Source organism: Neofelis nebulosa, chromosome 1 (genome assembly GCF_028018385.1).
Source record: "Neofelis nebulosa isolate mNeoNeb1 chromosome 1, mNeoNeb1.pri, whole genome shotgun sequence".
Classification (NCBI taxonomy): domain Eukaryota; kingdom Metazoa; phylum Chordata; class Mammalia; order Carnivora; family Felidae; genus Neofelis; species Neofelis nebulosa.
This window is the reverse complement of record NC_080782.1, coordinates 156,364,950-156,392,194: the sequence shown is the minus strand read 5'-3', so window position 1 is coordinate 156,392,194 and position 27,245 is coordinate 156,364,950. Positions and strand designations below refer to the sequence as shown.

The 27,245-nt window shown below is 40.4% G+C and overlaps 1 protein-coding gene and 1 pseudogene across 3 annotated transcripts in view; both read left to right on the top strand.

The window, feature by feature from the left end:
* Positions 1-20,573, top strand: part of PGBD2 (piggyBac transposable element derived 2) — a 36,067-nt gene extending 15,494 nt beyond the window's left edge. For 2 of the 3 annotated variants that reach the window (XM_058740966.1, XM_058740955.1), the window contains one exon: positions 18,565-20,573. In XM_058740966.1, the coding sequence (XP_058596949.1) occupies positions 18,608-20,326 (1,719 nt within the window). In that variant the 5' untranslated portion in view covers positions 18,565-18,607 and the 3' untranslated portion in view covers positions 20,327-20,573. Of the gene's footprint in view, positions 1-12,698; positions 13,187-18,564 lie in introns of those variants that run through there. The other variant, XM_058740950.1, reaches the window with a different exon arrangement.
* A 1,013-nt stretch (positions 20,574-21,586) lies between these two features.
* The window catches only part of LOC131487185 (vomeronasal type-1 receptor 90-like), a 35,550-nt pseudogene continuing 29,891 nt past the window's right edge, over positions 21,587-27,245 (top strand).

Below are 27,245 nucleotides of genomic sequence, written 5' to 3'. Positions count from 1 at the left end.
CCTGGGTGTCTCAGTTGATTAAGTGTCTGACTTCAGCTCAGCTCATAATCTCATGGTTTGTTGGTTTGAGCCCTGCGTCGGGTTCTGTGCTGACAGCTCAGAGCCTAGAGCCTGCTTCAGATCCTGTGTTTCCTTCTCTCTCTGCCCTTCCCCCACTCACTCACACGCTCTCTCTCTCTCTGTCTCTCAAAAATGAATAAGCATTAAAAAAATTTAAAAATGTGATTTACTTTCCTCATCTTTTAATCCACAAGATGGTTGCTACGGGGGCTGCTTCAGTCCCTGCAAGCCTTCCCACTCTAGGAGTCTTTTTGTTTGTTTGTTTCAAGTTTTATTTAAATTCTAGTTAGTTAACATATAGTGCAATATTGGTTTCAGTAGTAGGATTTAGTGATTCATCACTCACAGATAACACCTAGTGCTCATCACAAGTGTCCTCCTTAATGCTCATCACCCAGTTAGCCCATCTCCCCATCCACCTCCAACCCTCCAGCAACCCTCAGTTTGTTCTCTATAGTTAAGAGTCTCTTATGGATTGCATCCCTCCTTTTGTTTTATTCCTTCTCCTATGTGCATCTCTTTTTTTTTTTTTTCTAATTCCACATATGAGTGAAATCATAAGGTATTTGTCTAACTGAATTATTTCACTTAACACACTCTACCTCCATCTACGAATTTGCAAATGACAAGATTTCATTCTTTTTAATAACTAATATTCGATTGTGTGTGTGTGTGTGTGTGTGTGTGTATACACGACATCTTTATCCATTTATGGATATCAACCATCAATTGATGGACATTTGGTCTCCTATAATTTGGCTATTATTGATAATGTTGCTATAAATATGGGGTGCACATGCCCCTTAGAATCTGTGTTTTTGTATTCTTTGCATAAATACCTAGTAGTACAAATGCTGGATCATAGGATAATTCTATTTTTAACTTTTGAGGAACCTCCATCTCTTTTAGAGTGGCTGTACCAATTTGCATTCCAACCATCAGTGAAAGGGAGCTCCCCTTTTCTCTGCATCTTCTCCTATATCCGTTGTTTTCTTGTGTTAATTTTAGCCATTCTGACAGGTGTGAGGTGGTATCTCATTGTAGTTTTGATTTGTATTTCCTTGATGAGTGGTTTTGAACATCTCTTCATGATTCTGTTAGCCATTGGGATGTCTTCATTGGAGAAGATTCTATTCATGTCCTCTGCCAGTTTTTTAACTGGATTATTTTTTTGGGAGTATTGCAGTTTATAAGTTCTTTATAGATTTGGATACTAACCCTTTATCAATCAGATATATCATTTGGAAATATCTTCTCCCGTACCCTAGGTTGCCTTTTAGTTTTGTTGATAGTTACCTTTGCTGTGCAGGACCTATTTATCTTCTTCAAGTCCCAGTAGTTCATTTTCACTTTTGTTTCTGTGCTTCCAGTGATGTATCTGGTAAGAAGTGGCTATGGCCAGCGTCAAAGAGGTTGCTGCCTGTATTCTCCTCTAGGATTTTGATGGTTTCCTGTCTCACATTTAGGTCTTTCATCCATTTTTAATTTATTTTTGTATATGGTACAAGAAAGTGGTCCAGGTGTATTCTGCATGTTGCTGTCCAGTTTTCCTAACACCATTTGCTGAAGAGTCTGTCTCTTCATTGGATATTCTTTCCTGCTTTATCAAAGATTAGTTTTACATACATCTCTGGGTCTCTTTCTGGGTTCTCTGTTTCACTGATCTTTTTGTCTGTTTTTATGCTAGTACCATACTGTATTGATGACTACAGCTTTGTAATACAGCTTCATGAAATCAGAAATTGTGGTGCCTCCAGCTTTGGTTTTCATTTTCAATATTACTTTGGCTATCTGGGGTCTTTTTTGGTTCCATACAAATTTTGAAATTGTTCTAGGTCTGTGAAATATGCTAGAGTTATTTTGATACAGATTGCATTCAATGTATAGATTGCTTTGGATAGTATAGACATTTTTACAGTATTTGTTCTTCCAGTCCATGAGCATGGAATGTTTCTCCATTTCTTCAGTTTTCTTCAATTTCTTGCATAAACATTCTGTAGTTTTCAGTGGACAGATCTTTTGCTTCTTTGGTTGGGTTTACTCCTATGCATTTTATGGTTTTGCTATAATTGTAAATGGGATTGAGCCCTTCATTTTCTTCTGCTTCATTATCGGTGTATAGAAATTCAATCGATTTCTTTATGTTAATTTTATTTTATTAAAAAAAATTTTTAATGCTTATTATTTTTGAGAGAGAGAGAGAGAGAGAGAGAGAGACAGAGCAAGCAGGGAAGGGGCAGAGAGAGAGACACAGAATTGGAAGCAGGCTTCAGGCTCTGAGTTGTCAGCACAGAGCTGAATGTGGGGCTCGAACTCACAGACCACGAGATCATGACCTGAGCTGTAGTAGGCCGCCCAACTGACCGAGTCACCCAAGCGCCCCTACATTGATTTTATATCCTGTGACTTTGCCAAATTCATGTATCAGTTCTAGCGGTATTTTGGTGGAGTTTTTTGAGTTTTCCACATAGAGAGAGTATCATGTCATCTGCAAAGAGTGAAAATTTGACTTCTTTCTTGCCATTTTGGATGCCTTTCATTTGTGTTGTCTGATTGCTGAGGCTAGGACTTCCATTACTATGTTGAACAACAGTGGTGAGAGTGTACATCCCTCTCATGTTCCTGACCTTAGGGGAAAAGCTGTCAGTTTTTCCCCATTGAGATTGATACTAGCTGTGGGTCTTTCATATGTGGCCTTTATTATGTTGCATTATGTTTCTTCTATCCCTACTCTCTGGAGGATTTTTATCAAGAAAGGATGCTGTATTTTGTCAAATGCTTTTTCTGCATCAATTGAGAGGATCTTATGGTTCTTATCCTTTATTAATGTGGTGTTATGATGTTGATTTGCGAATATTGAACCAGCCCTGCAGCCCAGGAATATATCCCACTTGATAATGGTGAATAATTTTTTCAATGCATTGTTGGATTCAACTTGCTGGTATCTTGTTCAGAATTTTTGCATCCATGTTCATCAAGGAGATTGGTCTGTAACTTTTACAGACACCCTTTTTAGTGGGAACTTTGTCTGGTTTTGGAATCAAAGTAATACTGGCTTCATAGAATGAGTTTGGAAGTTTTCCTTCCATTTGTATTTTTTGGAACAGCTCCAGAATAATAGGTATTATCTCGTCTTTAAATGTTTAGTAGAATTCCCTTGGGAATCCATCCACCCTTAGACCCTTGTTTGTTGGGAGATTTTTGATTACTGACTGAATGTCTTTGCTGTTTGAATTTTCTATTTCTTCCTGTTTCATTTTTGGTAGTTTGTGAGTTCCTAGGAAATTGGTCCATCTTCCAGATTGCCCTGTTTGTTGGCATATAATTTTCATAGTATTCTCTTATTGTAGTTTTCATTTCTGTGAGTCGGTTGTGATCTCTCCTCTTTCATTCGTGATTTTATTTACTTGGTCCTATTCCTTTTTCTTTTTAATAAATATGGCAAGGAGTTTATCAATTTTGTTAATTCTTTCAAAGAACCGGCTCCTGGTTTCATTGATCTGTTCTGTTTTTGTTTTGTTTTTTTTGTTTTTTCGATATCATTGATTTCTGCCCTAATCTTTATTATTTTCCTCTTCTTCTGGTTTTGGACTTTATTTGCTGTTGTTTTTCCAATTTCTTTAGGTATAAGGTTAGGTTATGTATCTAAGAATTTACTTCCTTATTTAGGAATGTCTGGATTGCTATATACTTTCCTCTTATGACTGCCTTTGTTGAATCCCAAAGGTTTTGGACAATAGTGTTTTCATTTCATTGGCTCCCATGTGTTTTTAAATTTCTTTTTTGATTTCTTGGTTAACCCATTCATTCTTTAGTAGGATTTATTATTTTTTTTTTAATGTCCAAATATTTGTGGTCTTTCCAAATATTTTTTCTTGTGGTTGATTTCAAGTTTCATAGTGTTTTTGTCTAAAAATATGCATGGTATGATGTAAATCTTTTTGTACTTGCTGAGTGCTGATTTGTGACCCAATATGTGATCTTTTCTGGAGAATGTTACATGTGCACTGGAAAAGAATGTGTGCTCTGCTACTTTAGGATGAAATGTTCTGAATATAACTGTTAAGTCCATCTCGTGCATTGTATCAATCAAAGCGATTATTTTCTTGTTGATTTTCTGTTTACATGATCTGTGCATTGTTGTAATTTGTGTGTTAAAGTCCCCTACTACTATGGTATTTTTATCAATGAGTGTCTTTCTGTTTGTGATTGATTTGTAATTTGGTTGTTCCCAACTTGGCAGCATAGATATTTACAACTGTTAGATCTTTTTGTAGATAGACCCCTTAATTATTATATAATGCCCTTCCTCATCTCTTGTTACAGTCTTTGTTTTAACATCTAGTTTGTCTGATATAGGTATGTCTATTCTGGCTTTCTTTTAATGTCCATTGCCACGATAGATGGTTTTCCATCGCTTTACATTCAATCTGCATATGTCTTTAGGTTTAAAATGAGTCTCTTGTAATCAGCATATAAATGGGTGTTGTTTTTTTTTTGTTTGTTTTTTTGGGTTTTTTTTAATCAATTCTGATACCTATGTCTTTTGATTAGAGCATTCAGTCCTTTTACATTTAGAGTGATTATTGGAAGATATTAATTTAGTGCCATTGTGTGTCCTGTAGAGTTGGTGTTTCTGTTGATGTTCTCTCTGGCCCATTCTAATCTTTGTTGCCTTTGGTCTGATTTTTGTTTGTTTTGTTTTTTCTCCACTCAAAAGTCCTCCTTATGATTTCTTGCAGGGCTGGTTTTGTTTGGGGTACTATTTATCTCTTTTTCTATTCTGAATGACAGCCTTTCTAGATAAAGAATTCTTGGCTGCATATTTTTCCTATAAGCACATTGAATATATACTGCCACTCCTTTCTGGTCTGCCATGTATCTGTGGAATATCCACTGCAAGCTTGATCTGTCTTCCCTTGTGGGTTAAGGACTTTTTTCCTTGCTGCTTTCAGGGTTCTTTCCTTGTCTGTGTTTTGTGAATTTGACTATGATATGCTGTAGTGATGTTGGTTTTTGTTAAATCTAATGGGAATTCTCTGTGCTTCTTGAATTTTGATGTCTGTATCTTTACCCAGATTAGGAAAGTTTCAGCTATAATTTGCTAACATAAACCTTCTGCCCCCTTTTCTCTTTCCTTATTTTCTTTGACTCCTATAATACAAATGGTATTCCTCTTTAATAATTTATATTCTCTCAGTCTTGTATCATAGTCTTTTGCCTTTGTTTCCTTCTTTTTTCTGTTTCCTTATTTTCCATAATTTTATCTTCTGTATTATTGATTCTCTTCTCTGCTTTGTCTATCTTTGCCAACAAGGTGTCCATTCAAGATTACATCTTGGTTATAGCATTTTTAATTTTGGCCTGACTATATTTTAATTCTTTTATCTCTGCAGAAAGGGATTCTCTGGCATCTTCTGTGCTTTTTTCAACTCCAACTAATATTATTATAATTGTGGCTTGAAATTCTAATTCACTCATCATTCTTATATCTGTGTTGATTAAATCCCTGGCCATCATTTTTTCATGGTCTTTCTTTTGGGGTGAATTCCTCTGTCTTGTCATTTTGGAGGCAAAAAAAAAAAATAAAAAATTAAAATTAAAAAAATTACAAACAAGATAATACAATACAAATCAAATAATGGAAGCTAGATACTAGGTGTGTTTCTTTTTTCTTTTTTTAATTTTTTTTAATGTTTATTTATTTTTGGAGAGACAGAGCATGAGCAGGGGAGGGGCAGAAGAGGGAGTCACAGAACTTGAAGCAGGCTCCAGGCTCTGAGCTGTCAGCACAGAGCCTGATTCAGGGCTCGAACTCACGAGCTGTGAGATCATGACCTCAGCTGAAGTCAGACACTTAACCAACTGAGCCACCCAGGTGCCCCTAGGTGTGTTTCTTTGTGCTTGTTGAGAGGTTGATAGAAAAGAGAGAAAAAAAAGGAAAACAAAAAACTATAAACAAAATTTAAAAAAAAATTTTAATGTTTATTTATTTTTGAGAGAGAGAAAGAGCATGACTGGGGGAGGAGCAGAGAGAGAGGGAGACACAGAATTGGAAGCAGGCTCCAGGCTCTGACCTGTCAGCATGGAGCCTGACATGGGGCTCGAACTCACAAACCGTGAGATCATGACCTGAGTCAAAACTGGATGCTCAACTGACTGAGCCACCCAGGCGCCCCTATAAACAAAATTTTAAATTGAAAAATACAGTTCTTAAGTAATAGAATAAAATAAGGAAAATAAAAAAAATAAAAAATTGCTTTTTCTGTATCCAAGAAAGAGAAAAGAATGAAGGGAAAAAAAAGATAAGCAAAAACAGAAGGAAAGAAAACGAACAAACAAATGAAGAAGCAAACAGAATGAAACCTGAATGAAGTACATTCATTTTCCCCTAGAATGAAATCTTCGTCAGACACTATAATTCATAGACTAAGTAAGTGGAAGGATTTGTCCTGGTCTTCTGGGGCATGTGCCTAGAGGGCACAGCTGGGTGGGGCGTGGGGTAACTGTTTCTGTTCTCCATTTGGTGGCACTGCTTAGCTTATATGTGTCGATCAAGGAGTGCATCCATGCATGTATGCTTGTTAGTGGTGAGAATGACTTCACAGAGCTCTCTAGTGTCTGATGTGGGAATTTTTGCCCTTGTGGACACGCATTCAAGTGCCTCTCCTTGGTCTCAGGCCTCTATCTGCTCCCTGCCTTCACCCTGTCTGTGTTCAAGCTGTGTCCCTTCCAGGTGGCACCTCCCTCCCGAGTTTTATCTCACACAGAGCTGTGTTTCAAAACCCCTTACTTCAGAGATCCCTGTAGCTTGGACCCATGCTAATGCTTTGGGGAAGGGTGTCCACAGAAAACATTCGCACGATCCCACAGCAGCAGAGGCTCAGAGTTTATGGTGAATCACAGCACATACCCTGTACAGGTCATGGTGCACTCTGGCATCTTTGTTTCAGTACTACAGCTACATGGTAGCTCTCTGGGATAAGCCAGGAATTTTGCCCATGGGGAAGCCTATGGCCTGTACCAAGTACACTCCAATCAGAAGAACCACTTTTCCCCAGGTGGCACATGGACCCGTCAAACCATGCTTCCTGCTCCTGGGGATTCACCTGACTTACTCACCAGAGCACCGCCAAGCACTGAGCTCCAAAACTTCAGATTCTGTCCTATTATAGAATATAGCTATGTATAGAATCCTGGTGGTATTGAAATCCCCTCCTTTCTTCCATCAGTGGTTTTTGTGAACAGATTTCTTGTCCCATGCGAGTGTTTTCACTCTTTCTTTCTTTCTCTCCAGCTACTTTTGGGGGCAGTGCTTTTCTTGCATGATCCTGATGTGCTGCCTTCTCCCCAGTCCTCTCTCTGCAAAAATGGCTTCCTACCCTCTACGGCTCCGCAGCTTTTCTCCCCCCAGTTCACCTCTCCACACCATGTACCTGCTAAGTTCTCTGATTCAAATTATGCAGATTGTTGCAATAATTCTCAGATCAATTTCCTAAGTGTTCAAAATGGTTTGATGCTGATCTAGCTGTGTTTCAGGGACAAGACAAGCTCAGGGTCCCCTTACTGCTCTGCCATCTTAACTCCAACCTGTCTGGGAAACTCTTTATCTCTCCTTCTATTCTAAATGGCAGCATTGCTGGATAAAGTATTCTTGGCTGCATATTTTTCCCATTCACTTTGAATATATCATGCCACTCCCTTCTAGCCTGCCAAGTTTCTGCTGATAAGTATGCTAACCTTATTTGTCTTCCCTTATGACTTAGGGATTTCTTTTTCCTTGCTGCTCTCGGGATTTTTTCCTTAACTCTGTATTCTGCAAATTTTACTACAATATGTCTTCGTGTTGCCCTGCTTTTGTTGATTATGGTGGGAGTTCTCTGTGTGTCCTTGACTTGAATGTTTGTTTCCTTCCCCAGATTAGGGACATTTTCCACAATAATTTGCTCAAATAAGTTTCTGCCCCTGTTTTCCTCTCTTCTTCTGGCACTCCTGTGATACAAATGTTATTAAGTCTTATGGAGTTGCTGAGTTCCCTATTGTCTACATTCTGATCTAATGTTTTCTTTCCCTATTCTTCTCAGCTTTATTATCTTCCATAATTTTATCTTACATATCACTTACTCATTCCTCTGCTTCTTCCATTCTCATGGTCATTTCTTAGAATCGGTTTCACATCTCAGTTATAGCATTTTTTATTACTGTCTGACTAGTTTTTAGATCTTTTATCTCTGTGTTAAGAGACTCCTTGGTGTCTTCTATGCTTTTCTCAAGCCCAGCTATATCCTTATGATTGTTGTTTTAAATCCTGGTACAGGCATATTACTTATATCTATTTTGATTAGATCTCTGGCTATGACCTTTTCTTATTTTTTGTTTTGTGATCCATTTCTCCATCTTGGCACTTTGCTTTAGTCTCTGTTTTCTCTGTGTTAGGAAAGCCTGTTATATTTCCTGCTTCTGAGAGTAAAGGCTATATTAAGAAGATGCTATATACTGACCCCGGCTTGGCGCTCCAGGAAGTGTTTCTGGTGTGCAGTTTGTACACTCTGCTTTTGTGTTTTAACTGCTCTTTCCCTCACGTCAGTCCTCTGCAGTTTCACCTTGTCTGTACTGGGTTGTGTTTGGACCTTGCCCAGTGTGTGGTGAGTTTTAACTCGGTGTGTTTTGGTCTGCTTGTTCAAAAGGCCAGATCCATTTTCCACTAGAGCTGAAGTTTTGCATCACTCCATTGTCAGTAGACTTGGTAGGTGCAAGGGGTTTGTGCTCATCTTCTAGCAGAGGGACCTGCTTCTGCTCTGGCTCTCAGGCACAATTGCACTCATGAAAAAGCACCTGCAGAGCCTACAGGGGCGGGTCTTGGTGTAAGTGGCTCAGGCCTCTACCGTGTGTGCTGTGTTTCTCACTTAAGTCTGTCTGTGCTGATAGGTGGGGAATTAATATAGTTTCAGCCCACTGTCTTCCTGCAGAGGGGCATTTGCGCCCACTGATGTTCAGGAAACCCTCACTGAAGATCGAACAATCTCCCCTCCTGTGTCCCAGGAATCCCTCAGATCTCTCTGCCTTTACCCATTCTGTGTCTGAGCCTTTTGCCCACCCAGCATCATGGTCCTGTGCTGGACACAACCTGTGCTGAGTTTCAGAACTCCAAAGGGATCTGGCATGGTTGGCCCTGCACTAATCATCTGGGGTGGGGTCTCACTACACTGTGGCTGGTGCCTGCTTGTCTCAGAAGGGCAGTCACAGAATGTGCGGCCACTTGGAGTATGGTAAAGCACAGCGAAAGGCTGATTTTCAGGTTACCTGGTCTCAGCAGGTGTCTCTGCTCCTATTGGAATGAATAGGGTAGCTCAGTGGCACCCGCTGGCAGTGCCACCTCTCTCAAATGCACTGTAAGGAGGAGATCTGTCTGTCCCAGTGTGGCCCAGGGTATCTGCAGACCATCTGTCTTCTCCCAGGCCTCTGCCCTCCCTCTCAACAGAAGCACATCTGTGCTGGTCAGGTTCTGTCTCTGGTCATGGCATGGACTTCTAAAACTTCTGACTTTGAGTTCCACTGCTTGGAAAAACTTGGCAATAGTCAGCCGCAATTGTTTTGCTTCTCATTGGTTTTGGGGAAGTGTTTTTCTTGTGCAGTGCCCTGCATGCACATGCTTTCTCACATGTGCTCTCTGTCTCTGAATCTCTTTCCTGTGTGATCAGGGCTCTCTACCCCCCACAGCACCTACGATTCTTTTCTCGCTAATCACTTCTCTGCACCTCCTCCCTTCCACAGTGTGGCCTCTTTTATCCCTGTAGTTGTGCAGTTTGTTTTCTCAGTCCTCACATTCATTTCTTGGGTGTTTGGAATGGATTTGATATTTATCTAGCTATGTTTGATGGACAAAGCAAGTATAGGGTCCCCCTACTACTCTGACATCTAAATCCTGTCCTACTCCAGGAGTCTTAACAACTATGTACAGAAAGTTTTTGGAGGCATGGGGGCACACAGGAGCTTAGATAGTGAGAGTGGTGGAAACCCTGACTATATAGGCCTGGATCTGCTGCTCGAAAATAGGAGAGGCTGAGAAGATGGCAAGTTGTCTATTGACTCCTGAGAACCTCTCAGTCTGAGGTCCATGGGAAGTGCTTCAGATTTCCTATCCCTGAAAGCTGGGTTCCCTTTCTGGCATAGCATGAGAAATACCTTGCCTTCCCTGAGGTCAGATCTCCTGTGCCCTAGTAGACTCTAGCACAGAGGCTGATGGAGTCCGTGTTCACCAAATGAGGTTGTAGTGAATCTCTAATGCAGTGAACTCCCAAGTCCAAGGGTAGGTCTGTAGAGAAATAACCTTTGCAGTAAAGCTTGTGTCTTCCCTCTGGTTTGAGATTCTTCTCATGTGGAGGTTGGGCCAGAGTGACACAGGGCAGCAGTAGAGCCCACCTTCCTTGCCCGTCCATTCTCATAGCCAGTGATGTGTGTCACTGCCCCTTCTGCATCCTACTAGAGGGCTTCCTGTGACAGCTGAACCCTACTGAATGTCCTCATTAGGGCCTATAGAGCCCTGTGGGTCCTGGTCCTGGCAGCCTGTGCTCTGCTCTCCTCCCTTTACTACATCTGAAGTCTCACTGACCTCCTTGCTGTTCACAGTTATCAAGTCCCTTCAGGCTCAGGGCCTTGTGCCTACAATTCTTTTTCTCTGCCTGGGACACCCTGTTTCTAGCTGTCTGTAAGGCCCCCTCCCTCTTTTTTCAGGCCACCTGCCTGGGAGCCTTCACTTATCATCCATCTAAAATAGTAACCCCAGTCCTACTCCTTCGCTACATTCTCTGCCCATTGTCCAGGATGGCCCCCATCTTGCATAGCTACTTGTGTGCTGAACTGTCATCTTTCACCTCCAGGTAGACAAGTGCTGTGCAGGTCAGGAGCGGAGTGTGTCCATTGTCAGTTGCTGGGAAGTGCCTGCTCGTGGTTGGTGCTCATTAAATATAGGTATCTCTTGTCATCCATTTAGATCCTAGTGCACAGGGAAAGTTAGGATAGACGGGGTTTCCATGTTTTCTAAATCTGTTTGGCTTCTGAATTGCAGCTAGTGTATAGTAAGATGTCTGATACTGAGGGAACCATCTGAAAATTTGTCTGAATCTGTTCAGGTCCTGATATTGGGTAGTAAGAGGTCAAGTAGGGAGAGCTTGGGAATTTGGGAGGGAGGAACCTTGTATTTGCCAAATTAATAAGGGAAAGGGAAGACAAAGGTAAGACCGAAGCATGAAAGTAGAGCTGCTGGGGCCAATGAATCAGAAGATATCAGTGGATGTCACTTCAGCAGTCTAGGCTTCCTTTTTGGTGGTTACTGTCATTTGGGTAATGACAGTGGCACCTGTCATTTATCAGTAAAGGGAATTCTGTATTCAAGACACATTAAGAAGGAAGGAGGTATGTAACATCTCTTTGTTGTTGTTACCTACTTTTTATTTAAATATAGTTAGTTAATATACAGTCCAGTATTGGTTTCAGAACTAGAATTCAGTGATTTACAAAGTTGGCATTTTTTTCCCCAAGATTTTATTTAAATTCAAGTTAGTTAACATATAGGTGTATCAGAAGTAGAATTTAGTGATTTATCACTTACACATAACACCCAGTGCTCATCACAAGTGCCCTCCTTAATACCCAACACCAATTTAGCCTATCTCCCACCATCAGCCCTGTTTGTTCTCTGTTGTTAAGTCTCTTGTGGTTTCTTTTCTTCTCCTTCTTCCCTCCATTCCCATATGTTCATCTGTTTTGTTTCGTACATTCCACATATAAGTGGAATCATATGATGTTTGTTTTCTCTGATTGACTTATTTTGTTTAGCAAAATATATTCTAGCTCCATCTACGTCATTGGAAATGGCAAGATTTCATTCCTTTTGATGCTAATATTCCATTGTATGTATGTATGTATGTATGTATATATATGTATACATATACACCACATCTTCTTTTTTAATTTATTTTATTTTTTTAATTTACATTCAAATTAGTTAGCATATAGTGCAACAATAATTTCAGGAGTAGATTCCTTAATGCCCCTTGCCCATTTAGCCCATCCCCCCTCCCAACCCCTCCAATAACCCTCAGTTTGTTCTCCATATTTAAGAGTCTTTTATGTTTTGTCCCCCTCCCTGTTTTTATATGATATTTGCTTCCTTCCCTTGTGTCCATCTGTTCTGTGTCTTAAAGTCCTCATATGAGTGAAGTCATATGATATTTGTCTTTCTCTGACTAATTTTGCTTAGCATAATACCCTCTAGTTCCATCCATGTAGATGCAAATGGCAAGATTTCATTCCTTTTGATTGCCTAGTAATATTCCATTGTGTATATATACATATACCACATCTTCTTTATCCATTCATCCGTGTGTGGACATTTGGGCTCTTTCCATTCTTTGGCTATTGTTGATAGTACTGCTATAAACATTGGGGTGCATGGGTCTCTTTGAAACAGCATACCTGTATCCCTTGCATAAATACCTAGTAGTGCAATTGCTGGGTCATAGGGTAGTTCTATTTTTAATTTTTTGAGGAATCTCCACACTTTTCCAGAGTGGCTGCACCAGCTTGCATTCCTACCAGCAGTGGAAAGAGATCCTCTTTCTTTACATCCTTGCCAACATCTGTTGTTGCCTGAATTGTTAATGTTAGCCATTCTGACAGGGGTGAGGTGGTATCTCATGGTGGTTTTGATTTCTATTTCCCTGATGATGAGTGACGTTAAGCATTTTTTCATGTGTTGGTTGGCCATCTGGATGTCTTCTTTGGAGAAATGTCTATTCATACCTTTTGCCCATTTCTTCACTGAATTATTTGTTTTTTTGGGTGTTGTTGATAAGTTCTTTAGAGATTTTGCAACTAACCCTTTATCTGATATGTCGTTTGCAAATATCTTCTCCCATTCTGTCGGTTGCCTTTTAGTTTTGCTGATTGTTTCCTTCGCTATGCAGAAGATTTTTATTTTGATGAGGTCCCAGTAGTTGATTTTTGCTTTTGTTTCCCTTGCCTCCAGAGACGTGTTGAGTAAGAAGTTGCTGCAGCCAAGATCAAAGAGGTTTTTGCCTGCTTTCTCCTCGAGAACTTTGATGGCTTCTTGTCTTACATTGAGGTCTTTCATCTATTTTGAGTTTATTTTTGTGTATGGTGTAAGAAAATGGTCCAGGTTCATTCTTCTGCATGTCGCTGTCCAGTTTTTCCAGCACCACTTGCTGAAGAGACTGTCTTTATTCCATTGGATAGTCTTTCCTGCTTTGTCCAACATTAGTTGGCCATACGTTTGTGGGTCCATTTCTGGGTTCTCTATTCTGTTGGATTGATCTGAGTGTCTGTTCTTGTGCCAGTACCATACTGTCTTGATGATTACAGCTTTATAGTATAGCTTGAAGTCTGGGATTGTGATGCATCCTGCTTTGGTTTTCTTTTTCAAGATTGCTTTGGCTATTCAGGGTCTTTCCTGGTTCCATACAAATTTTAGGATTATTTGTTCTAGCTCTGTGAAGAATGCTGGTGTTGTTTTGATAGGGATTGCATTGACTGTGTAGATTACTTTGGGTAATATTGACATTTTAACAATATTTGTTCTTACTATCCAGGAGCATGAAGTCTTTTTCTATGTTTTTTTTGTGTCATCTTCAATTTCTTTCATAAGCTTTCTATAGTTTTCAGTGTATAGATTTTTCACCTCTTTGGTTAGATTTATTCCTAGGTATTTTATGTTTTTTGTTGCAACTGTAAATGGGATTGATTCCTTGATTACTCTTTCTGTCGCTTCATTGTTGGTGTATAGGAATGCACCCGATTTCTGTGCATTGATTTTTATATCCTGCAACTTTGCTGAATTCATGAATTAATTCTAGCATTTTTTTGGTGGAATCTTTTGGGTTTTTCATATAGAGTATCATGTCATCTGCAAAGAGTGAAAGTTTGACCTCCTCCTGGCTGATTTAGATGTGGTTTATTTCTTTGTGTTGTCTGATTGCAGAGGCTAAGATTTCCAATAGTATGTTGAATAACAGTGGCAAGAGTGGACATGCCTGTCTTGTTCCTGACCTTAGGGGGAAAGCTCTCAGTTTTTCCCCATTGAGAATGATATTACCGTTGGGTCATTCATATATGACTTTTATGATCTCGAGATATGCTCCTTCTATCCCTAATTTCTTGAGGGTTTTTATAAAGAAAGGATGCTGTATTTTGTCAAATGCCTTCTCTGCATCTATTGAAAGGATCATATGGTTCTTTCCTTTCTTTAATTGATGTGATGAATCACGTTAATTGTTTTGCGGATATTGAACCAGCCCTGCATCCCAGGTATAAATCCCGCTTGGTCATGGTGAATAATTTGTTTAATGTATTGTTGGATCTGGTTGGCTAATATCTTGTTGAGGATTTTTGCATCCATGTTCATCAGGGAAATTGGTCTATAGTTAGTTCTCCTTTTTAGTGGGACCTCTGTCTCATTTTGGAATCAAGGTAATGCTGGCTTCATAGAAAGAATTTGGAAGTTTTCCTTCCATTCCTATTTTTTGGAACAGCTTCAAAAGAATAGGTGTTAACTCTTCCTTAAATGTTTGGTAGAATTCCCCTGGAAGCCATCTGGCCCTGGACTCTTGTTTTTTAGGAGATTTTTGATTACTCATTCGATTTCCTTATTGGTTATGGGTCTGTTCAAATTTTCTGTTTCTTCCTGTTTCAGTTTTGGTTGTGTATATGTTTCTAGGAATTTGTCCATTTCTTCCAGGTTGCCCATTTTATTGGCATATAATTTCTCATAATATTCTCTTAGTATTGTTTTTATTTCTGCTGTGTTGGTTGTGATCTCTCCTGTTTCATTCTTGATTATATTTATTTGGGTCCTTTCCTTTTTCTTTTTGATCAAACTGGCTAGTGGTTTATCAATTTTGTTAATTCTTTCAAAGAACCAGCTTCTGGTTTCATTGTTCTGTTCTACTGTTTTTTTGGTTTCCATAGCATTGATTTCTGCTCTAATCTTTGTTATTTCCTGTCTTCAGCTCGTTTTGGGTTTTATTTGCTGTTGTTTTTCCAGCTCTTTAAGGCGTAAAGTTAGGTTTTGTATCTGAGACCTTTCTTCCTTCTTTAGGAAGGCCTGGATTGCTATATACTTTCCTCTTATGACCACCTTTGCTGAGTCCCAGAGGTTCTGGGTTGTGGTGTTATCATTTTCATTGGCTTCCGTGAACTTTTTAATTTTCTCTTTAACTTCTTAGCCCGTTCATTCTTTAGTAGGATGTTATTTAGTCTCCAAGTATTTGTTACCTTTCCAAATTTTTTCTTGTGGTTGATTTCAAGTTTCATAGCATTGTGGTCTGAAAATATGCATAGTATGATCTCAATACTTTTGTACTTGTTGAGGGCTGATTTGTGTCCCAGTATGTGGTCTATTCTGGAGAAACGTTCCATGTGCACTGGAGATGAATGTATATTCTTCTGCTCTAGGATGAAATGTTCTGAATATATCTATTAAGTCCATTTATCTGGTCCAGTGTGTGATTCAAAGCCATTGTTTCCTTGTTGATGTTTTGATTAGATGATCTGTCCATTGCTGTGAGTGGGGTGTTGAAGTCCCCTACTATTATGGTATTACTATCAATGAGTTTCTTTATGTTTGTGATTAATTGATTTATATATTTGGGCACTTTCACATTTGGAGCATAAATGTTTACAATGGTTAGGTCTTCTTGGTGGATAGACCCCTTGATTATGATATAATGCCCTTCTTCATCTCTTGATACAGTCTTTAGTTTAAAGTCTAGATTGTCTGATATAAGTATGGCTACTCCGGCTTTATTTTGTGGACCATTAACATGATAGATGGCTCTCCATCCCCTTACTTTCAATCTGAAGGTGTCTTTAAGTCTAAAGTAGGTCTCTTGTAAACAGAATATACATGGATCTTGTTTTCTTATACATTCTGTTACCCTGTGTCTTTTGATTGGAGCACTGAGTCCGTTGACATTTAGAGTGATAACTGAAAGGTATGAACTTATTGCCATTATGTTGGTTGCAGAGTTGGAGTTTCTGGTGGCGTTCTCTGGTCCTTTCTAGTCTTTGTTGCCTTTTTTTGTTTGTTTGTTTATTATTTCATCTTTCTCCCCTCAGAGAATCCCCCTTAAAATTTCTTCCAGGGCTGGTTTAGTGCTCACAAACTCCTTTAATTTTTGTTTGTCTGGGAAACTTTTTATCTCTCCTTCTATTTTGAATGACAGCCTTGCTGGATAAAGAATTCTTGGCTGCATATTTTTCTGAATCAGCACATTGAACATATCCTGCCACGCCTTTTTGGCCTGCCAAGTTTCTTTGGATAGGTCTCCTGCAAACCTGATCTGTCTTCCCTTGTAATTTAGGGACTTTTTCTCCCTTGCTGCTTTCATGATTCTTTCCTTGCCTGAGTATTTTGTGAATTTGACTATGATATGCCTTGTTGATGGTCAGTTTTTGTTGAATCTAATGGGGGCCCTCTGTGATTCCTGGATTTTGATGTCTGTGTCTTTCCCCAGGTTAGGAAAGTTTTCTGCTGTGATTTGCTCATAACCCCTTCTAGTTCTATCCATGTAGTTGCAAATGACAAGATTTCATTCTTTTTGATTGCCGAGTAATACTCCACATCTTCTTTATCCATTCATCCATAGAGCTCCTCCTTTCTTACAGTGGAGAGTGTTTGGACCTTTAGCTGGGTTTGCTTTGATTTGTTCATTAAAATAAGCCTGGAAAATAAAAACACAAACAAAACAAACAAACAAACAATAAAAAACCTGATCCTCTAAACGAAGAAAGGGAAAAGGAACAAAAAACACCAATCAAAAAACTATAAGCTGAACTCAAAGAGAAAGAAAGCTAAAACAATAAAAGACAAATAAAAGAAAAAAGAAGCTTGACCCTCCCAAAAAGGAGAAAGGAAATGAAAATAGCAAACTAACAAACATATAAAACAGTATGAGCCTGATTCTAGAAGAAAAAAGAAAGAAAGAAAAACAAACAAATGGGGAAATGGGCGGGGGGGCCCTGTGGTAGAAAAAAAGTAAACCTGGTCCTGTTTCCACCAGAACTACATGTGTCATTTTGAAGCATTCAATTTTCAGTACAGTTGGTACATGCAGGGTGCTGCCTATGGTGGTCTTCTGCGTGAGAGACTGACTGAAATGGCTCAGAGTCAGTCTTACTCCAGTAAATAAGCAGTTACCAGGCACTTTGAGGCAGGTTGTGGTGTAACCGGGTCCCACCTCTGCTGGGGGCTGCTGTGTTGGTCTCAGAAGTCCCACTGTGTTGGTGTTGGGGGAAAATGACGCCACCCCAATCTTTGTCCCCAGAAAGAATCTCACATCCCCCACCATTCAGGCAGTCCTCACAGATAGTAAGGGCAGTCAACTTGCCCTGCACCACAGCTTTCTTGAGTTTTTCCTTGGTGTGCAGCTGGAATACAAAACTTGAAAACTTAATGGGCAAAGCACTACATGGACCTGCTTCCCTCCTCTGGAGTAGAGCCTCTGCGTGCTGTGTCAGATGGTTTTTGTCCCAGAAGAATAGTTCCTCACCAGCATGTTGTGTGGAGTGTATAGTGTAGCACCACTGAAAGCAGCAACAAGGTCATATGCTATCTGCTGTACCTCTGTCCCCTACTGATGAAACGCCATTAGCTGGCACCTATAGGTTCTTTTGTCCTTGGAGAGGCAATAAACCTCTTCCAAAAGTACTCCAGGAAGGGGAATGTTCTCTCCCAGTGTGCCTTGAAGGTCCCTACACCAGGCTATGCACTCTGGGGCCAGCTCCTTCCTTCCCCCCATGACCACACACTACAGCTCTCTGCTAGAGAGTCACACACTTCCAAAACTTCAGGGTTGAACTCCACACGCTGTTTGCAAACTACAAAACATAACAAAAACCTGTAATGCTCAGTACTTCTTGCACCCCACTCTGTGGTCTAGAGAGATTTTCCTCTTGTGTGAACCCAGTGCTATACTCTGTCAACACCTCTCTCTTTCCCTCCCTTCTTTTCTCTTACCAGAAAGGGTTTCCTCCCCCTCTGCAGCACTGCTATTTTTCTTTCCACCAATTCATATCCATGTGCCTCACACCTGCCACCCTGTCTCCCTCCAACCATGCAGGTCCTTCTGCCACTCTGCAGATCGATTTCCTGGGTGTTCCAAGTGATGTGACCTCGGTAGAGCTATGTTTGGGGGATGAGAAAGCTCAGGGTTCCCCTATTTCTCCTCTATCTTACCTCCTCCCCCTGGAACTTCTCTTTAGAATGCCTCCTATCATTAAAATATTTTTGCACTTGAAAGAGTAACCTATGTTAGGAAAATTCCCTTACCTGGTACTGTGCCTGGTGGTACTGGTTCCAAAATGCGGTTCAAGCTCAGGTGGTCTGCAGTGGGAGCGCCCTCCTCTCAGGTGATGCTTCAACAGAGTTTTCTGCTGAAACACTGTCTCCTGCGTGACCTCGCTTTGTTTCGTTTCCTGTCATTGCAGCAATCCCACTGTTGGGAGAGATGCCAGTTCAAAGCTCAAGTCCATGAAGCTACTTGAGGTTCTGAATGCATTGGAGGAGGAGAGTCCTAGCCACCGCAGGGAAGAGATCTTCATTGCACCACCTGACAATGCCTCAGGGGATTTCACTGATGAGGACTCAGGTGATGAAGATGGCCAGCGAGGCTCCCATGTGCCCGGTAGTGTGCTGCATGCCTCTGTTGTACCTGAGGACTCTGGCACTGAGGAGGAGGATGACGACCTGCAGCCACCACCAGCCATGAAGAGGCAGAAGGCAGTAGTGGAACCTCAGCGTGTTTGGATCAAAAGAGATATCCAACCCAACTTCCGCAGCTGGACTCCATCAGATCCCCATATAGAGGATCTCAAAAGCCAGGAACTGAGTCCTGTAGGCCTATTTGAGTTGTTTTTTGATGAAGGAACTATTAATTTTATTGTTAATGAAACCAATCGTTATGCTTGGCAAAAAAATGTCAACCTTGGGCTCACAGCCCAGGAATTAAAGTGTGTTTTGGGAATTTTGATTTTAAGTGGGTATATATCCTATCCAAGGAGAAGGATGTTTTGGGAAACTTCTCCTGATTCACATCATCATCTTGTGGCTGATGCAATTAGAAGGGACAGATTTGAACTGATCTTTTCATACCTGCATTTTGCAGATAATAATGAGCTGGATGAAAGTGATAGGTTTGCCAAGGTCAGGCCTCTCATTGTCCGAATGAATTGCAATTTCCAGAAGCACGCACCCTTGGAAGAGTTCTACAGCTTTGGTGAATCCATGTGTGAATACTTTGGACACCGGGGATCCAAACAGCTGCCAGCAGGGAAACCCATGCGTCTGGGCTACAAGATCTGGTGTGGGACAACCAGCAGGGGCTATCTGGTGTGGTTTGAGCCCTCACAGGGCACACTGTTCACCAAGTCAGACAGGGGCTTAGACTTAGGAGGTAGTATGGTGGTAAAATTTGTGGATGCTCTTCAGGAGCGTGGCTGTTTGCCATACCACATATTTTTTGACAAGGTTTTTACAAGTGTCAAACTCATGTCCATTTTGAGGAAAAAGGGGGTGAAGGCCACAGGAACTGTTCGTGAATACAGGACTGAGCGATGTCCCCTCAAAGATCCCAAAGAACTTAAGAAAATGAAGAGGGGTTCATTTGATTATAAAGTTGATGAGAGTGAGGAGATTATCGTGTGCCGCTGGCATGATAGCAATGTGGTTAACATCTGCTCTAATGCTGTGGGCATAGAGCCAGTGGAGCTGACCAGCCATCATTCAGGAATAGCCAAAACACGGACCCAAGTCCATCAACCATCCCTGGTGAAGCTGTACCAGGAGAAAGTGGGGGGTGTCAGCCGGATGGACCAGAATATTGCCAAATACAAGGTAAAGATCCGGGGCATGAAGTGGTACTCAAGCTTCATTGGCTATGTCATTGATGCTGCCCTCAATAATGCTTGGCAACTACACAGGATCTGCAGCCATGATGCCCAGGTAGACCTCCTGGCCTTCCGGAGATATGTGGCCTGTGTGTACCTAGAGAGCAATGCTGACATGTCCTCCCAAGGGAGGCGAAGCAGACGGCTGGAAACTGAGAGCCGCTTTGACATGATTGGTCACTGGATCGTCCACCAGGACAAGAGGACTCGGTGTGCCCTTTGCCACTCGCAGACCAACACCCGCTGCGAGAAATGCCAGAAGGGTGTCCATGCCAAGTGTTTCAGGGAGTACCACATTCGGTGATGCAGAATGGACAGAGGGAGCCCTGTGGATGTTTGGTTTATAATGAAATGTTTACAGCTAATTTCATAAAGCAGATAGAGCACTTGTGTTTTATTTGTGTTGGAAAAACAACACCTGAATCGCTAATGATTTGGTCTTGTATTTTCTACCGACCTCCATTACAGTTATCTTTTTATTGTCTTCTGTGATACCTACATGTAACATAAATTAATATTTATATTGGTAATTATAGATGTTTGTAAATCTATAGATTATACTGTTACTTATTTCAAATAATGGGCCCCTTTTTATTCAAATAAAAAATTTCCTGTGGGTGATAGATGAGTCCTAGTTAGGAAAATCAAATAGAACCAAAAACTTTAGAGAAACTTTCATGAATAGTAAAAAGATTTTATAATTGTATACTATTGATTTTAACATAAGATGAGACAATAGTGTGTAAGTATGGTATCAATATGATGAAAGAGATTTTAATCATAGTTATTTCACTTTAACACTAGCAAGCTGTTTAGGAATAATCAGCTTTGTGTTTATCCAGAGGGCTAGATTTGTAGACTTTGTATTTCCTTGATAAAATTATTTTCCTAATACAAGTATATCCTTCTGGAATTCATTTTTATAACTAGTGTAAGATAGGTATCTGGTTTTTCCCCCTTAAGCAATGGTTTGCATCATTTATTAAAATATTTATATTTTCCCATTGATTTAAATTCTAATTTTATAAGGGGGGAGGAGTTAAGATGGTGGTGTAGTAAGGGGAACCTGGGCTAGTCTCAGTCCCTCAAACACAGCTCAGTCAACATCAAATCATTTTAAACACCTAGGAAATTGACCTGAGGATTAAAAGAACAGTCTGCATAATTTGAGGGAGAGAACATGGCAGGTGTGGAGAGGAGATTTGGGGGAGAGAAAAGCCATGGTGCCGCAGAAGGGATGGGAGTCCTACTTGCAGAGAGGAGAAAGGGAAGTGGGGAGAGAGTAGTGTGTTAGATTCGCATAAGAAAAGTAATCCCCCAAAACCATTGATGGGGGAATTGTGAGGAACTGAATATCCCAAGGTTTTGCAAACAGTGGAGGTGAAATTCTGAGTTTTTGGAAGTCTGTGCTGTTTGCTGTAATAGATCTGGATGGGCAGCAGTGCTCCTGGGGAGAAGGAGGGGAAGCCCAAGAGCAGACAGTGGACAGTGTGGTGCAAAGATTCCTTTGGTCTCACTGGGAGAGAAAGTTCTCCTTCCCCAAGTGTATTTGGAAGAGACTATAATGCCTTTCCAAGGACAAAAGACCCAGCTGGCACCTTTGAACATGTATGCAACAGCAAGGGACAGGGGCACATGCAGAGGGTGGATAAAGTGGTCGTAGCTTTTCGTTGTGCTTCACCATAAACTCTAGGCACCAGAATGGCCATGGGACTGCTTTTCTGGGACAGAATAGTACCAGATGCAGTGCTGTGAAGCTCTCCTCTGAAGTGGGGGAGCGGGTCTGTGCCTTGCCTGGTCCTTTAAAATTTGAGAGTTGGGAATCCCAGTTGTATGCCATAGATAAGACACTGGAGAGCTGTGGCACCAGGCAAGTTGATGGCCCAGGCACAAAAGGGGAAGAATCTGATGAACCATGGGTCACAGGAGAGGAGATTGGTTGCTTGTCTGTGAGGGCTACCTGAACAGCTGCAGGTTCCATCTTTTCTGCCTGGGGAAAAGAGTGGTATGGTACCATCTACCCCCACCTACCAGCCCATCATACACAGCACTCTTAATTGAGGCTACAGCTACTTATACCAAAGCCTGGCCCCCTGGCCCCTACAATGGTTATCTTACAGGGGCAGGTCTGATTGTGAGCCATTGCACTGGGCTTTTCCCCCAGAGGAACAACACAGGCTCCCCCACATGCACTAAGTCTAATGATCATAGAGTGCTCCAAAGCATCAGCATCAGTTATGCTGGAAACAAGAAGAGGCCTTTTTTTTTTTTTTTTTTTTTTTTTTAATCAGGCCTATAGTTTTTTTTTTTGTTTCCTTTTCTCATGTTTTGAAACTGACTACTTTTTCTTTTTTTTTATTCTTGAATTCAGCTTATAATATTTTGTCTGTGTATTTGGGTTTTTTTGTTTTTTTGTTTTTTGGTTGCTATACCTTTTTTTTTGGATAAGGCCTTTTTGTTTTCGTTAATTTGTATTGTTTTTTAAATCGGGCTTATTTTAATAAGTCAAAAGCATACCTGGTTAAAGGTCCAAACACTCCCTGCTACAGGTAAGGAGGAACTCTACAGAGGACTGACCTGGGGGAAAGAGCAGCCAAATCACAACAGGAGATGTATGGTGCACACACCATACACCAGAAACACTTCCTGAAGTACAAGGCCCTGGAGAGTGTATAACGCTTAATATAGTATTATATCCAGGAACAGGAAGCCTAACAAACTTTCATAACACACCAAAACCAGAAACCTAGACAGAATGACAAGATGATTCTTCCACAAAGAAAGATCAAGAAGAAACCACAGGCATGGATTTGTTCAAAACAGATATAAGTAATATATCTGAAGGAGAATTTGGAACGACAGTCATAACTAGTTGGACTTAAAACAAAACAAAACAAAACAAAACAAAACAAAACATAGAAGGCTCCAGAGAAACCATGGCTGTAGAGGTAAAAGAGCTAAAAACTAGTCAGTCTGAAATGAATAATGCTATAACTGAGATCAAAACTGACTGGGTGTAATTACAACGAGGATGAAAGAAGCAGAGGATTGAATATGTGATACAGAAGGTAAAATTATAGAAAATAATGAGCCAGAAAAGGAGAGGGGAATAAAACTATTAGATCACAAATATAAACTTAGGGAACTCAGTGATTCTACAAAGTGCAATAATATCCATCTCATAAGAGTCAAAGAATAGCAGGGAAAAGTGATAGAAGATTTATTTGAATAAGTTCTAGCTGAGAAATTCCTTGATATTCGGAAAGGAACAGGCATTCAAATCCAAGAGTCACAGAGAACTCCCCTCAAAATCAACAAAAACAGGTCAAAACCACGACATATAATGAAACTTGCAAAATGCAAAGATAAAGAGAATTCTGAAAGCAGCTAAAGACAAAAGGTCCTTAACCTACAAGGGTAGACACATGAGGTTAGAAGCAGACAAGTCAATAGTATCTTGGAAGGCCAGAAGGGAGTGATATGATATATTTAATGTGCTAAATGTGAAAAATATGCAACCAACAATACTTCCTCCAGCAAGACTATCATTCAGAACAGAAGGATATCTGAAGAGATTCTAAGAATCTGTAGATTCTTAGCAAAACTCCTTAGCAAAAGCTATAGGAGTTTGTGAACAATAAAACAGTTCTCGAAGAATTACTTTAAACTTTATTTAAATTCAAGTTAGTTAACCTACAGTGTAGTGTTGGTTTCAGGAGAGCCCGGTGATTGATCACTTACATATAGCATCCAGTGCTCCTCCCAATAGGTGTCCTCCTTAATGCCTATCACGCATTTTTTTAAATTTATTTATTTTGAGGGAGAGAAAGAGAGCAACATTGGCAGGGGAGGGACAGAGGGGGTGGGGGAGGAATCTCAAGCAGGTTCCATACTGTCAGTACTCAGAGCCCAACATGGGGCTTGATCTCATGAATCATGAGATCATGACCTGAGCCGAAATCAAGTGTTGGACACTTAACCAATTGAGCCACCCAGGCACCCCTGCCTGTAAGCCATTTAACCCATCCCCACCAACCTCCCCTCAAGCAACCCTCAGTTTGTTCTCTGTACTTGAGTCTTTTATGTTTTATCTCTCTTTGTATTTTTATCTTTTTCCCCCCTTCTCCCTTATCTGTTGTGTTTCTTAAATTCCACATGAGTGAAATCATATGATATTTGTCTTTCTCTACTGACTTATCTCATTTAACATAATACCTTCTAGTTCCATCCTTGCCTTATTGCAAATGGCAAGATTTCATTCCTTTTCATTGCCAAGTAGTATTCCATTGCATATATATACCACATCTTCTTTGCCATTGGTCAATTGATGGGCATTTAGGCTCTTTCTGTAATTTGGCAATTGTTGATACTAGTGCTATAAACAATAGGGTGCCTGTGCCCCTGCAAATCAGCATATTTCTATCATTTGGATAAATACTTAATAATGAAATTGCTGGGTTGCAGGGTAGTTCTTTTTTTAGTTTTTTGAGGAACCTCCACACTGTTTTCCAGAATGGCCATATCAGTTTGCATTCCCACTGAGAATGCAAAAGGGTCGCCCTTTCTCCTCATCCTCGCCAATATCTATTGTTTCCTGAGTTGTTAATTTTAGCCATTCTGACTGGTGTCTCACTGTGGTTTTGCTTTGTATTTTCCTGATGCTGAGTGATGTTGAGTATCTTTTCATGTGTCTGTTAGCCATCTGGGTGTCTTCTTTGGAAAGTGGCTATTCATGTCTTCTGCCCATTTCACTGGATTATTTGATTTTGGGCGTTGTTTGGTAAGTTTTTTATACATTTTGGATACTGACCCATTATCTGATATTTCATTTCCAAATATCTTCTTCCATTCTATCAGTTACCTTTTAGTTTTTTTGTTTCATTCACTGTGCAGAAGCTTATTTTGATGAGGTCCCAATGCTTCATTTTTATTTTAATTTTGTTGAGGAACCTCCATACTATTTTCCAGAAAGGCTGCACCAGATTGTGACTTTTCATGTGTCTATTAGCCATCTGGATGACTTCTTTGAAAAAGTGTCTGTTCATGTCTTTTGCCCATTTCTTCACTGGATTATTTGTTTCTTGGGTGTTGAGTTTGATAAGTTCTTTATAGATTTTGGACACAACCTTTCACCCGATTACACATTTGCAAATATCTTCTCCAATTCCGTCAGGTTACTTTTAGTTATCTTGATTGTTCCCTTTTCTGTGCAGAAGCTTTTTATCTTGATGAGGTCCCAATAATTCACTTTTGGGTTTGTTTCCCTTGCCTCCAGAGACATAAGAAGTTGCTGTGACTGAGGTTGAAAGAGTAGACCTAGACTGGCCGACTCCATTTTGTTCTGTGTCCTCCATCTTGAGTGACTATGTCCCCAACATGGCCCCCTTTCCGGAAAAACCACGGAAAGAAATTCCTGCTCAAATCTCAGACCATGCCTCCTCCCCTTGAGTAACTTCCTGCTCACCAGTTCAAACTTCCCGTTCAAACCACGCCCAGCAACCTGCGCAACGGGACTCTGACCCTTCCCCAGCCAATTAGCTAAGGCCCCCCAACTGCCCCTAGATCCCTATAAAACCTTTGTGCTTTTGAAACATGCTCTCTCTCTCTCTCTGGCATCTCACCGCTGCGTCGGTGCATGTAGGGGATTGAGCTCGAGCTAGCTCGAATAAAGGCTCTTTGCTTTTGCCTCAGACTCGGCTCCCTGGTGGTCTTCGGGGATCACGAATTCTGGGCATAACAAAGTCAAAGAGGATTGTTGCCTGTTTTCTCCTCTAGGATTTTGATGGTTTCCTGTCACATTTAGGTCTTTCATCCATTTTGAATTTACTTTTGTGTATGGTGTAAGAAAGTGGTCCAGCTTCAGTCTTCTGCATGTCCCTGTTCAGTTTTCCCAAAACAATTTGCTGAAGAGACTTCTTTTTTTCCTTTGGATATCCTTTCCTACTTTTTGAAGGTTAATTGGGCATACATTTGTGGAACCATTTCTTTGTTCCCTATTCTGTTCCATTGATCTATGTGTCTATTTTTGTGCGAGTACCATACCATCCTGATGATTACAGCTTTGTAATACAGCTTGAAGTTCAGAATTGTGATGCCTCCAACATTGGTTTTCTTTTTCAACATTATTTTGGTTATTTGGGGTCTTTTCTGGTTCAATACAAACTTTAAAATCATTTGTTCCAACTCTGTTGTTGCAGGGAGTATGGCCGGAGTCACAAAGATGAGTCCGCACACAAAGTGCAGTTAAGTGAAGGTCCTCATATTCCAGTCTGAATGAGGCCCTGACTCCACAATGAAGCCTCTTTTTATTAGGATAATTCCTAAAGACTATGTGCATAAAGTCAGCTAAGCAAGTGTGTTAATCAATCTAATAGTTTAGCTTTTCAAGGTTGAATTTCAAGTTAATTGGTTTCTATAACACTAGGAAGTGTCAGGTGTGAAGGAGGATCCGGCCCTGGGCAATGTTAATGACTCTAGGCATTCCTTAGGAGCCAAAGCCAAGCTGTAGCCACCTCGCATTCAGCTGTGTAAACATGTCCTAAGGCCTTGCACCTTCTCCAGCCCTTCCCTTTTGACGTCTTTTCCTTTGATGCTTCTCTCCTGCACCTCCCACTCTGTGAAGAATGCTGTCGTTATTTTGATAGGGATTGCATGAATGTGTGGGTTGCTATGGATAGTAACATTTTAACACTATTTGTTCTTCTAATCCATGAGCATGGAATGTTTTTCTATTTCCATTTCTTTGTATCTTCTTCAATTTCTTTCTGAGTTTTCTATAGTTTTCAGTGTACAGATCTTTAACTTCTTTGGATAAGTTTATTCCTGGGTATTTTATGGTTTTTGGTTCAACTATCAATGGGATCGATTCCTTGATTTCTCTTTCTGCAGCTTAATTATTGGTGTATAGAAATGCAACTAATTATGTGATTTTATATGCTGTGACTTAGCTGAATTCATGTATCAGTTCTAGCAATTAATTGGTGGAGTCTAGGTTTTCCACATAGAGTATCATGTCATCTGCCAAGAATGAAAGCTTAACTTCTTCATTGCCAGTTGGTATCCTTTTTATTTCCTTTTGTTGTCTGATGGTGAGGTTAGGACCTCCAAGTAGTATGTTGAACAACAGTGGTGAGAGTAGACATCCCTGTCCTGTTCCTGATCTCTCAGTTTTTCCCCATTGAAGATGATAATAGCTGTGGGTCTTTCAAATGTGGCCATTATGA